Source organism: Hypanus sabinus, chromosome 4 (assembly GCF_030144855.1).
Source record: "Hypanus sabinus isolate sHypSab1 chromosome 4, sHypSab1.hap1, whole genome shotgun sequence".
NCBI classification, from domain to species: Eukaryota; Metazoa; Chordata; class Chondrichthyes; order Myliobatiformes; family Dasyatidae; genus Hypanus; species Hypanus sabinus.
The window spans coordinates 81684624-81697966 of NC_082709.1; the positions used below are offsets into that span (position 1 = coordinate 81684624).

General features: G+C 43.0%; 1 protein-coding gene across 2 annotated transcripts in view; it reads right to left on the reverse strand.

Annotated features, from left to right (window-relative positions):
• The window catches only part of usp37 (ubiquitin specific peptidase 37), an 84688-nt gene that overhangs the window by 18668 nt on the left and 52677 nt on the right, over positions 1-13343 (reverse strand). For both annotated transcript variants that reach the window (XM_059967538.1, XM_059967539.1), the window contains exons 12-16: positions 11275-11480; positions 10297-10414; positions 7109-7188; positions 3938-4102; positions 2122-2184 (exon numbers count right to left, since the gene is read on the reverse strand). In XM_059967538.1, the coding sequence (XP_059823521.1) occupies positions 2122-2184; positions 3938-4102; positions 7109-7188; positions 10297-10414; positions 11275-11480 (632 nt within the window). The remainder of the gene's footprint in view (positions 1-2121; positions 2185-3937; positions 4103-7108; positions 7189-10296; positions 10415-11274; positions 11481-13343) is intronic.

Here is a 13343-nt window from a genome sequence, read left to right on the forward strand (position 1 = left end):
TAGCCTCCCTTGGATCGAAGAATTAAAAGAAAGCGTGCACTGGCGGGTGTCAGGCATTGGCAGTGGTGACGTATATTAATAGCGATAAAAAACACGTTGTAGCGGTGTAGCGCTACACGCAGCGCTAAAATAAAGACACTGCAGTCAAAGGTAACTTTATTTGAACTAAACAGCCTTGATTTAAAGCCTCCCTTAACCCGTCCCCGTGGGCGCGGATGCTCCAAAAGACACGTACTCACAAACCCCCGTAGGCTATCTCCCTTAGCCGGAACGGTGGTTAATTGTGAGCCGGTTCGGATGTGCCAGGAAATGGGGTCTCCACAACGTTTTTAGATTGTACAAGATCACCATAATCTTCAAATTTCGAAATACATTTCAAAAACTAACAAACTATGGGGAGCCGCAGCACAGAGATCAAAGAGTCGCATGCGGCTCCGGAGCCGCGGGTTGCCGACCCTTGGCCTAGAAAGAGTGGATATGGAAAGGATGTTTCCTTTAGTGGCAGGATCTAGAACCAGAGGGTACAGCCTCAGAGTAGTGGGCTGTCCATTTAGAAAAGAGAAGGAATTTCTTTAGCCAGTTGGTGGTGTATCAGTGAAACTCATTGCCACAGCTGGCTGTGGAGGCCAGGCCTTTAGGAATTCTTAAAGCAGAGGTTGACAGATCTGTGATTAGTTCGGGTGTCAATAGTTATGGGGAGAAGGCCAGAGAATGGGATTGGGAGGAATAATAAATCTGCCCTGACGAAATGGTGCAGATGCGATGGACCGAATGACCTAATTTTGAGGGTGTTCAGAAGAACTTTACCAGGTCATTGCCTGGTATTAACTACCAAGAAGAGGTTAGATAAACTTGGATTGTTTTCTCTGGTTGAGGGTAAACCTATAGAAGTTCAGAAAATGAACCTCAGGGTAATAGTTGGTGACGTACATGTACTTTGATAATACATTTACTTTGAACTTTGCTTAGAACATTATGAGAAGAATGGGTAGGGTAGAATAAAGAAGATGTGAGGTTTTATTTTTATACACAGAGTGGTAGGTGGCTGGAACCTGCTGCCAAGGGAGGTGGTGGAAGCAGATACAACACAACATTTAACAGGTAGATAATGGAGGGATATGGATCATGTGCCGGTAGATGAGATTAGTTAAAAATGGCATCATGACTGGCACAGACATTGTGGGCTGACAGTCCGTTCCTGTGTTGTACTGTTTTATACTCAATGTAAGCAGGAAGAAGCTCTCAAAATTTACAAATTCTGATCAAAGTTAACACATTAGCTGAAGATAAAAAGATTAACTTTATTTGTCACATAAAAATCAAAACAAACAATGAAATCTGCCATTTGTGTCAAATCAAATCTGCCTGCAAGTGTCACCATGCTTCTGGCACCAACACTGCATGCTCACAACTCATTAACCCCAGCCATTCGTTTTTGGGGAAGTGGGAGGAAACCAGGGCACCCAGAGGACACACTTATAGCCAAGGGAAGAATGTACGAACTCCTTAGAGACAGTGGTAGGAATCGAACCCCAATCTTACAGCTGACAGTGTAAGGCATTGCACTAACTGCTTTGCTACCCTGAGAACCCCCTTTCACCCTTCAATCTTATCTACTCCATTACATACCCAACTAGTGCATTATTCACCCACTGGTCAATTCCAACACCCAACCCTCATTCCCTCTTCCATACCTGATGTCCTCTTGCCTCAACAGCACATCCATTTACCATGCCACCACCAGGAGTGCGCCTCCCCTCCACATACCCTCCTGCATCCCATCACTTCTCTGCTTACCCAGTACCACTCCCCTGACCCATAAGACAGCAGAATTAGGCTATTCAGCCCATCGAGTTTGCTCTGCCATTTCATCATAGTGGATTTATTACCACTCTCAATCCCAATCTCCTGCCTTCTCCCCGTAACCTTGAACACTCTTTCTAATCCAGAACCCATCAACCTTCACTTTAATATACCCAATGACTTGTCCTCCACCGGGGTCTGTAGCACTGAGTTCCACAGATTCACAGATTCTGGTTAAAGAAATTCTCTTTATCTCAGTGGGCTCCAGCAGTCAACAACCCCTGAATTACACCAGGAGACTATATTGTGTGCACTCACCTTCCCAACGTGAATGGGGCAGTTGTAGAATTCACTGACTGAGAGGTTTTCAGTGGCCGTGATCTGTGAAATTCCAACAGCAGGTATTGTGTTAAGACTGCACAAAATCTCTGAGTAAACACTCATTCCACCCATACAAAACATAACCAAAATTAAAGCTTCATTATTACTGAGGCTTTTATCAAATAGTCACACAAAACAGACTTATCAGGCTACCAGACTTATAAAGCATCAGCTGTGCCTTAGTCAACACTACTTTCACCTCCAGAGCACATCTTGGATTGAAATCCCAATTAGTTCATTGTGTACTGAGAGCACGACATTGCCAAAGGGGTTGTTTTGGATTATTAAACCAAGTCTTGATGAAGGGTCTTAGGGTCTTGGCCTGAAACATCAACTGTTTGTCCATTTCCGTGAATGCTGTGTAACCTGTTGAGCTCCTCCAGCATTCTGTGTGCGTTGTTAAACCCGGGGCCTGTTTACTCTCCTGCAAGGCAGGGTCGAGTTCTGTCCACTGGCCTAGCCAATGTTTCTGCCAAAATTACAAATATGCAGGCAATACTTCTTTCAAAAGAGCACACCTTTCTACACAGAAGACACAGTCAAGAAAGCACATCAACATTTCTACTTCAAGAGCCTGAACAAATCTGGTACATTCCCATCGGCCCTTGCTAATTGCACAGTACAATAACTGCTGTGCCCATGACGGCAAGAAACTGCAGAGAGTAATGGACACAGATCAGCCCATCACAGAAACCAGCCTCCATCTATCAATTCTGTCCATACTCCTTGCTGCTTCAGTAAATCAGCTATTGTAATCAAACATTCATCCACCCCCAGATATTCTCTTTTCTCCCCTCTCCCCATCGGGCAGAAGATACAAAAGCCTCATGGCATATACCATCAGGCTCAAGGACAGCTTCTATACAAGAGCTGTCATAAGATCTCTTGTACAATAAGATGGATTCTTGACCTAAAATCTATTTTTTATGGCGTAGTACCTTATTGTCTGCCTGCACCGTACTTTCTCAGTAACACTTTATTCTGCATCCTTAATGCTTTTCGCTTTTACTACATCTGTATCGCTAGCATTCAAAACAAAATTTTCCACAGTAACTCAGTAGAAATGGCAAAAATAAACTGATTTACCTTGTCCCAGGCCACCCAAAGCCTTTTGTCAACAGTCTTTAGCACATGTATAGCTAGGGTTCCTAAAACCTTTGTACAGTACTTCAGTAATTTTATATATTGCACTGTACTGCTGCCACAAAAAAAAGTTTCATGACACAGGTGAGTGATGATAAACCTGATTCTGATATGGGTCACTATTGTGGACTGAGAGTGGAAGGAGGCAGGGAAAGGGGAGGGAGCGGGAAGCACCAGAAAGCCATTCTGTAATGATCAATAAACCAATTGCTTGGAATCTAATGACCTTGCCCAGTGTCTCAGATCTGGATGTGTCTGCATTCGTGCCAACCCGCTCGGCACTCCTCTGCCACCTGTCCCACACCCCTCCTATGGCACTCCACCCTCACCAATCCCAATGTCCTTTGCTCCCACCAGATTTATAAACTCACTCTCTGCTCCATGTTGACAAATACAGTACTATGCAAAAGTCTTAGGCACATATGTATTGCTAGGGTGCCCAAGACTTTTGCACAGTATAAGCAACAGCAGCCAGAACATAAATGATAGATACAGTAAATTATATATCAGATTGAGCAATTAAAGTCCCCCCCTTTTCCATGCTCATCAATACCACTCCTCTATCCAAAACCTTCCCTTCTTGTTAATTGTGCACCCACTTCTAACTTACATTGGACCTTGTCCGTTCCAGGCAAGTGCAAAGGGCTCTCGTGTCGTCTCAGTGCAGTGAGCGGCCAGAGTCAGGTACTTGGGGATGATGACCTGTTGACCAAGCTTGTTATTCAGAGAGAGCTGCACGTTAAAACTGTACCGTTTCAAATGGAGGATGAGGACTCTGTAAGAAAATGTCAGTCTGTAATTAGAAGCTAAGAACACAACTGGCTGGTGGTTTTTTTGGATAGTGTACTAGATTGTCATCGGTTACAGAGGACAGACTCTGGTCCAGACTTGATCTTTAGGTGGAAAGGTTGATTCTCCGAGTATGGGCCAGGGACCAGAGGTTAGAGGTTTGATGTCTGCAAGTCTGAGAAACCGGGCCAAGTGCTTCCACTATTTTTGGTTTTCATTTGTGAGATAGTCATTACTGATCCAAGGACAGACGATGTCTCTTTGGGTGTCATCAGTTAAAAGTCTAGCCTAGGTTATACAGTCAGGTGTGCTGCATAGCATGTGGGTTTCTCTTCCTACCTAGGCTTGAACATGTTCAGTACACCAGACAAAGCTGAAGTATTGAGTCCAAGTCTGGTCCACACTAACAATTAAGTGGAAGAGATTTTCTAATTTTGGTCCAGAGGCAAACATCAGGCATGATGCTGGACTAGAGAATTTAGGATGGTTCTCCGGGAAGCACAGAATTAGAAGGTCTGTTCAGGGCATGCAGATTTAAATCAAAGGAACCAGTCCATGTTGTCATAAATTTAAACTAATCACAAAAACATTGCAGCGAGGACCTCTTCTGCAAAGTATGGTGATCTGGAACTGCCTGCTTCTAACTGTTGTGGAAGCTGAGTCAATGGGACCTTTCAAAAGGGAATTGACAAGATCTTTGAGGAAAAGAAGGGGGAAACTGACTGCGCCCACTTCAGATCTTTTGTAGATCCGATGGGCTGAACAGCCTCCTGTATTATAATGTGGAGACTGAAGGGCCCAGAGGCAACCTGACCTGGGCTTGGAAGTGTGAGTAGAGCATGAATAAAAGGGGCTTGTCTTATCCTAAACTTGCAGGTTAATAGGTTTAATACAACCAATTTTAAGAGATTTTTGATAGGCACATGAAGCTTAGAAAAAGAGGGCTATGTGGTAGGGAAATCCTAGGTAGTTTCCAGAGTAGGTTACATGGTTGGCACAACATTGTGGGCTGAGGAGCCTATAATGTTCTGCAGATTTCTATGTTCTATATTCACAGTAAATTGTCCCTAGTATAAGGGTAAGTATTTTAATCCAAGTTGAGTTGATGGGAATGTGGGGGTTAAGGATGCTTAACTATCGATGAAGACTTGGTGAGCTGAGGGGCCTGTTTTACCAAGTCAGCAAAATAAAAGCTGACCCTGCCAGCAAGATAACACAAACAAAATGCCAGAGGAATTCAGCAAATCAGGCAAGGAATAAAGGTCCCAATGAAGTCTCAGTGTGAAATGTCGACTTTATTCCTCTCCATAGATGCCGGCAGCCCTGCTCAGTTCCTCAAGCATTACTGTGGATTTACAGCATCTGCAGTCTTTTGCAGTAATAATAACATTATAGAGTACTTTTCATAGATATAGTTCAAATTGCTTTACATTGGGATAAAAGTACAAATACTTGTATATAAAAAAAAACATGAAAATCAAAGACAAAAAGAAGTTAGTCGAAAGCAAGGTTAAATAAATAGGTTTTGAACTGGCATTTAAAAGTGTCAACTGAGCCTGTATCCCTTTATAACTTAAGGTATTGAGCTCCACAGTTTAGGAGCACAGTTCAAAAAAGCTGATCTGATAATTATCTTTAGAGGGAGATCGTTTAAGAGGCTAGCAGAAGACCTGAGAGGTCCCAGACAATAAAGAGCTTTAAAAACAAGAGAACTTTATAAAATCAATTCTAAAATATTTACTTATTGATTGACTGATTGAAATCTAGTATGGAATAGGCCCTTCCAGCCTTTTGAGCCATGCTGCCAGCAATCCCCCAATTTAACCCAAGCCCAATCACGAGACAGTTTAAAATGACCAATTAACCTACCAACCAGAAGGAAGACCTTTGAACTGTGGGAGAAAACCGGAGCACCAAGAGAAAATCCATGCAGTCACGGAGAGAATGTAAAAACTCCTTATAGGCAGTGGCAGGAAAGGAAGCCATTGCTAGTACAGGAGTGGTATGCTCCCTCATCCTGGTTTTGGTTAAAAGTCTAGCACTGGATTCTGACTAAGTTGAAGTTTGTTAAGAGAATACTTAGAAAGGCTAGTAAAAAGAGCATTGCAGTAATCTAATCTATTCAACGTAAAAGGCAAAATTAGTTTTTCAGTATCTTTATGTGGCAGAAACAACTGTACCTTTGCAATATTGCTTCAGTGTAGAAATGCTGCACTGGTCACTTTCTTTACATGGGATTTAAAGTTCAAATCTGAATCAAGGATAACATCCAGGGTACTTACTTCTGATTTTACAATGCGAGTCAAATTCCCAAATTTATGTTTATGTATGAGTTGTTTATATAAACTTTTTGCACTGTTGGTTCAGACACTTCCTCTGGCAACTTGTTCCACCTGCACACCATGCTTTATGTGAAAAAGCTGCCACTTGGGCCCCTTTTAAATCTTTCCCTCACACTCTAAACCCATTTTCCCTAATTATGGACTTTTATCACCCTGCAGAAATGATCCACCTTAACTACACCACTCATGATTTTAAACATTTTTATAAGATCACCCCTCACTCTCCTATATATAATGCAAATGTGTAGGGAGCATGTACTCCCTTCCACCAGATCTCTGAACAGTCCACATACTGATACCTCACCATTTTGCTCTTTGATCGATCTCCCCCACCTCTCTCTGACCCCTTTCATCTACTTCTGTATTAATATTTTCTGTAATTTCTAATAATATTCAATGTATAGCACTGTACTGCTGCCACAAAACGTCAAATTTCACAAGCCAGTGATAATAAACTTGATTCTGATTTTAGGAACGTCCAGTTACACATCTCAGGTTTTGCTTGTGAATCAAGCTGAAGATGAACACAGTACAGAGGACCCAAATTAAGTTAGTTTGCAGAATCAAGGAGGGCAAACTCTCCAACAATGTGAAGGGACCCCAACCTTCTACCTCACTTGTCACCCGTCTCTACCCACTTGACCACTGACCTGGGCAACCTGCTGAACTTGTGGGTCACAACTGCGTTTTTCCCATTGCACTTCTCACAGGAGTATTCGATTTCTTCAGCCTGGAGTGAGAAAGACAAATCAGTTAGCCTCTGATTTCCCCAGCTCTTGATGCAGCTCCTTCACTCAGCCATGTAACAGCAAGAGGATGGGATGGGGCTGAAATTAGGAGCGCAACTCCCAAATTCCCCCCTCCTCTCAGGTAGCAAGTCAAACCAACTGTGCTCAAGTCCAATTTACAATCTGTTTCAAGTTAGGTGGATGGAGGTGTCCACTACCTCAGTTCTTCCTTGTTTAGCAAATGCCCCAGGATCCAGCTATGTCCATCTTTATATAAAAACCTTTCTAAGAAAAACTGCTGCTCATTGGATGTTGCTTTTTTGTTTTTCACACCATTCTCTGTAAATTTTAGAGACTCTTGGGTGTGAAAATCCCAGGAGATCAGCAGTTTCTAAAATCCTCAAACCACCCCATCTGGCACCAACAATCGTTCCACAGTCAAAGTCACTTAGATCATATTTCTTTCCCATTCTGATGTTTGGTCTAAACAACAAATGAACCCCTTGACCATGTTTGCATGCTTTAATGCATTTGAGCTGCTGCCATATGATTGGCTAATAAAATATTTACATTAAGGAGGTGTACAGGTGTACCAGATAAAGTGGCCACTGAGGATGTATATGAAAACAAAAGGCTGACTAGAATACTTAAGTATTAAATGGTCATCTTTCCTACTAAATTATCTATAGAAGGTTCGTATTCACCTGCTCTACCTTGAAACCACTTGTCCTAAAATGAATAGAAAATATATTTCACCAGGCTCCTAAACTGTGGAGCTCAATACCCAAAACTTAAGGGATACAGACTCAGATGAGACTTTTCTTTTATCTAACATCTTTTTTTATCTTTTTTTTCCATTGTAAAGCATTGCCGACATGAAAAGTGCTCTATAAATTAGACATTATTCTTTAAGAATTTTTATTCAGGCACTTTTAAATCCTTTATTTCTGCCTCAGTGATATGATTGGTTGGTGCACTACCACACATCACCTATAGGGTCCATGCAGAGCAGTGAGTCACCAGAATGCTGTCTTGACTAGAGACTTTGTCTTATCTCGGGATAAGCTGAGCAAACTAGGGCTTTTCTCTTTGGAGTGAAAGAGGATGAGATAAGTTTTAAGAGGCATAGATCAAGTAGACAGCCAATGACTACCTCAGGGTGGAAATGGCTAATAAGAGGAGGCATAATTATAAGGTGATAGGAGGGAAGTTTAGGGGGAAATGTCAGAATTAAAAAAAAACAAAGGAAGTAGTCAATGTGCAGAATGCCCTGCCAGGGTTGATGGTAGAGGAAGATACATAAGGGACATTTAAGAGACTCTTAGACAAACATATGGATGATAGAAAAATTGGAGGGCTATGTAGGAGGGAAGAGTTAAGGCTTGCACAAAATCACAGTTGCATCTCAACATAAGGTGACTGACAGGACATGATAAAATATTGGTGGTTAGGGGGTGTGGAGGGTGGGTTAGTTAGTGGAGGTGTTGATCAGCCTTGCTACTTGGGGAAAGTAACTGTTTTTGATTCTGGTGGTGCTGGTGTAGATGCTATGTAGCCTCCTTGATGAGAATGGGACAAATAATTCATTAACATGGTGCATGGGATCCTTCATATGTTATTGGCCCCTTTTCGGCACATTTCTGCGTAAGTTTCCTTAATGGTGGGTAGGCTAGTGCCAGTGATGTGTTTGGCAGTTTTGTCTTGGGAGACTGAGCCATGTGTCTCGCAGTGAAGTGGCCGCAAGTCACAGGCACAATTTTAAGTTCTAGAGGTACTGCAGTGGGTTTTAATGGTATCAAACTGTTGAAGCCCCTCGGTCAGTGAGGTCAGAGGCCCAGTATCTGCGAGTCTGGGGCCACAGCTTAGAAGTTGGAGGTGGCTTGTCCTAGGCTTGGAGATCTGTGTGTGAGAGTGAGGGTTGGGAAAGCGATTTGTTTTGTTATTGGTTGTTGTATTTTGGTGGTGTGTTGTTCTGCTGAATATTGTGGGCATTCTATAATCGGATGGAATGTGTGGCAATATTTGATGGTTGACCCCAACACATAGAATGCAGAACTCACATAATAAACTTGATTCTGACAGTGTCTGTTAACAATACAATCCATGCTGACCACAGCATCCTCCCTGCTGGTCCCAGTTGCCTGTGTTTGGTCCATAACCCTCCATTTTACTATCCAAATGCCTCTTAAATGTTGCACTTGTACCCACCTCAACTACTTCCTCTGGTAGTTCAACTTATATCTAATCAATTACTTTCCAAGTGAAGTGACTGTTGCAAAGTAGGAAGCAAGAATGTCAATTTAAACACATCAATTATGGGCAAGCCTGAACATTCCCAACAATTTGGCTGGCACAGGAATAAATTACTGGCAAGAACCTTTGTCGTAAACACAAGAAATTCTGCAGATCAGGCCACATCCATGGAAAGGAATAAAGAGTCAACGTTTCACGCAGAGACCCTTTTCATGATCTGGTCATTAAATACTGTTCCCTTTTGGCATTTATTTTAATTTGTAAAGATCAACACTAGACTAGCATCTTATTTGTTTATCTAATACAAGCTCGTTTGTTCTGACAACTTTGTTCGTCCCATGACACACTACAAAGCAAATGTTGAATAGTGGCCCTTCATTCCTTTCTCTTTTCTGCACCTCCTCTGGTTCCCCTCATCTTTCCCTTTCTTCTATGGTCCACTGTCCTTTCCTAACAGATTCCTCCTCCTTCAGCCTTTCTACCTCATCCACCCACCATCCCCTTGCCTGGTCTCACCTATCACCTGACAGCTTGTACTCCTTCCCCTCTCCACACCCTTCTATTCTGATAGCTTCAGCCGAAAACATCTACTGTTCATTCTTTTCCATTGGTGCTCCCCGACTTGCTGAGCTCCTTCAGCATTTTGTGTGTCAACCACTAGTCATAGACCACAGCACAGAAAAATGCCACTGGCCCATCTTGACTGTGCCGATGAACTAGTTCCTTACCATGCTTCCTGCCACCACCTGCCCCAATCCCCTCACCTCCCAATCTTCTCCTAACCTTCCTTTAAGTGCAAGTGTCGTCATTCATACATACACAGACACAAACATGGCAGTAGGTCAGGGGAAACACACCCTGAAGAAGAGGTCTATTGAATCCTGGATTGATCTTGGGGGCAGCTGCTTTCTCCGCCGCGGGAGGTCAATGGAAAGATCATTGAACTGCTCCCGCTTGGTGACACTTTCACAACACCTACAAGATCAAAAGACCAATAAAACAAAACGTATTAGCAGTAATTACAACACAGTTTACCAATACACACACCAATGGAAAGAAATAAATGGAGGGCAATGTGGGAGGGAGGGTTAGATTGATCTTGGAGTAGGTTAAAAGGTTGGCACATTGTGGGATGAAGGGCCTGTATTGCTCTATGTTCTAAATAGGAGACCCAGAACTGTTTAGAAGTGCCTTGGGCAGTTGCAATAAGACTTCCCTAATTTTATAGGGCTAGGGGTTTTCTCTTTGGAGCGAAGGAAAATGAAAGGTGACTTGATAGGGATGTACATGGTGATAAGAGGCATAGATTGAATAGATAGCCAGAGATCCCCCCCCCCACCCCCCAACGACCCCAGGGCAGAAATGGCATAATTTTAAGGTGACTGAAGGAAAGTATGAGGAGGGGTGGAAGAATGTCAGAGGCCAGTTTCCTTTATTACATAGAGTGGCTGGTGCGCAGAATGCCTGGGGTGGCCGTAGAGGCAGATACATTAGAGACTCTTAGATAGGATGAAAAAAAATGGAAGGCTATTTGGGAGAGAAGGGTTTAGATTGATCTTGGAATAGACCATAAGACATAGGAGCAGAATTAGGCCATTTAGCCCATCAAGTCTGCTCCACAGAGTAGGTTAAAAAACATGGGCTGAAGGGCCATGTCCTAGTTTAAGTGATTGTTCCAGCTGATGCTGTAAACACCCCAACATTATCTAGGTTCTGTTTGGCAAATGTTGTACACCTCTATGGCTCTACACTAAAGAAAAGATGGATCTGTCATCTAGTTAAAGCGTGCAACCCCAGTTCTCCAACTCTCCCATCAAACCTCTCAACTGACGTACATTTTGCAACTGATTGTGTGCAGGACCTCAAACTCCACGTTGCAAATGACTGGGCAGGCATAGACCCTGGCAGCACCAGCCTCATGGCATACTCGAGCCGCAGGACTCTCATCGGCTGCCACTGGCTCATTCTTCCACGTTTTGTTCAGCTTCTCCATGTCCTCCTTCAGCTGGTCCAGGCACTGACTCAAGAACTCATGGGCATCCTAAACAGACCAAACCATGGGAAGAAGCAATCATGAACAGGAATGCAACGTGGCCACCTAGCCTGTCTTCAGCTCTCATGGCAAGCAGACCATCAGACTGTAAGACGGAGTCTGAGCCAAGCCAGACTCAGAGTTGTACAGCACAGAATCAGGCCCTTTGGCCCAATGCGTTCATGCTGACCCTTATGCCAATCTACACTGCTTCAATATACATTGTGTTTTAAAGGACAGCTTTCATATTTACAGTATTGTGCAAAAAGGCATACGCACGTATAGCTCAGCTACCCAAGACTTTTGTACAGTACTGTACTTGTCAACATGGAGCGGAGAGTGAGTTTGTAAACTTGGAGGGAGCAAACAATGTTGGCAATGGTGAGGGTGGGGGACAAGTGGCAGAGAAGGAGGGTGGTGGTGGTGGTGTGGGTGCAGACACACGCAGTCATGAGACACCAGGCAAGGCCAGTTGATTCGAAACAAGTGTGTGTGCGCGCATATACATATATATATACACACACACACACACACACCTCCCCCCCACCTCAGACTTTTGCACAGAACCGTATTTTTATTGGTTTTTAAAAAAATTGTGCTTAATGTGGTATTTTATGCTGCACTTGATCCGGAGTAACAACCATTTAATTTTCCCTTACTTTTGTGTACTGAAGAATACCAATAAACATTCAAATTTCATTGAATTTCAAATTTGTCCACATTAGATCTGTATTCTTCTATGCCTTTACTACGTAATCAACCTAAATATCTCTTGATTGAACACGAGGCTATGTAGATGTTAGAAATACAGAACAACACACACAAAATGCTGGAGGAACTCAACAGGTTAGGCAGCATCTATTGAGTGGAATAAACTATTGATGCTCCACAGCCGAGACCCTTTATCAGGACTGGAAAGGAAGGGGAAAGAAGCCAGAATAAGGTGTTGGTGGGGATGGGGGGTGGGGAGGAAGTAGTACAAGCTGGCAGATGATAGGTGAGACCAGGTGAGAGGGAAGGTGGGTTGGTGGCATTGGGGTAATGGTGAAAAGCTGGCAGGTGATAGGTGGAAGAGATAAAGGGCTGAAGAAAGGAGGAATCTGATAGACAGGAGAGTGGACCATGGGAGAAAGGGAAGGAGGAGGGGAAACGGAGGTGTTGGCCAGGTGAGGATAAGAGATTGATTGAGAGGGAAACCAGAATGATATATATGTACAATGTCTGAAATACATCTTATGGAAATGTTTGTTTGATGATGAACTTCAATTAAAAAAAATAAATTACAAAGAGAGGGAAACCAGAAAGGGGAATGGAAAAAGAGAGAATAGAGAGTGGGGGAGAACTTACTGGATGGGGGAGAAATCAATATTCCTGTCACCAGGTTGGAGGCTACCCAAATGTAGTATTGGGCATTGATCTTGCAAATGAGAGTGACCTCATTGCGGCAGTAGAGGAGGTCACAACCAACATGTCAGAATGGGAACAGGCAGTGGAATTAAAATGGGTAGCCACCAGAACATCTCACCTTTTGTGGTGGACAGAGTGAAGTTGGCACCCCACCACCCTCCTCCAATTTACATTGGGTCTCACTGATGTAGAGGAGACCACATCAAGAGCACTGGATCTCTTAACTGTATTTAACTCCACCATGCCCTCTGCAGTGAGTTGCAGATATCAACGAATTTCTGTGTAAAAAAATCCTCAGAAATCTTTAAAACTGTTTCTTCTCCCCTTAAAACTATGCCTACAGTATCATTAACCAGGATACAGGTTGCAAGACATTACAATCTAACTCTTCCCTCCTACATAGCCCTCCATTTTTCAACCATTCATGTGCCTAAGAGTCTCTTAAATGCCTCTAATGTATCTATG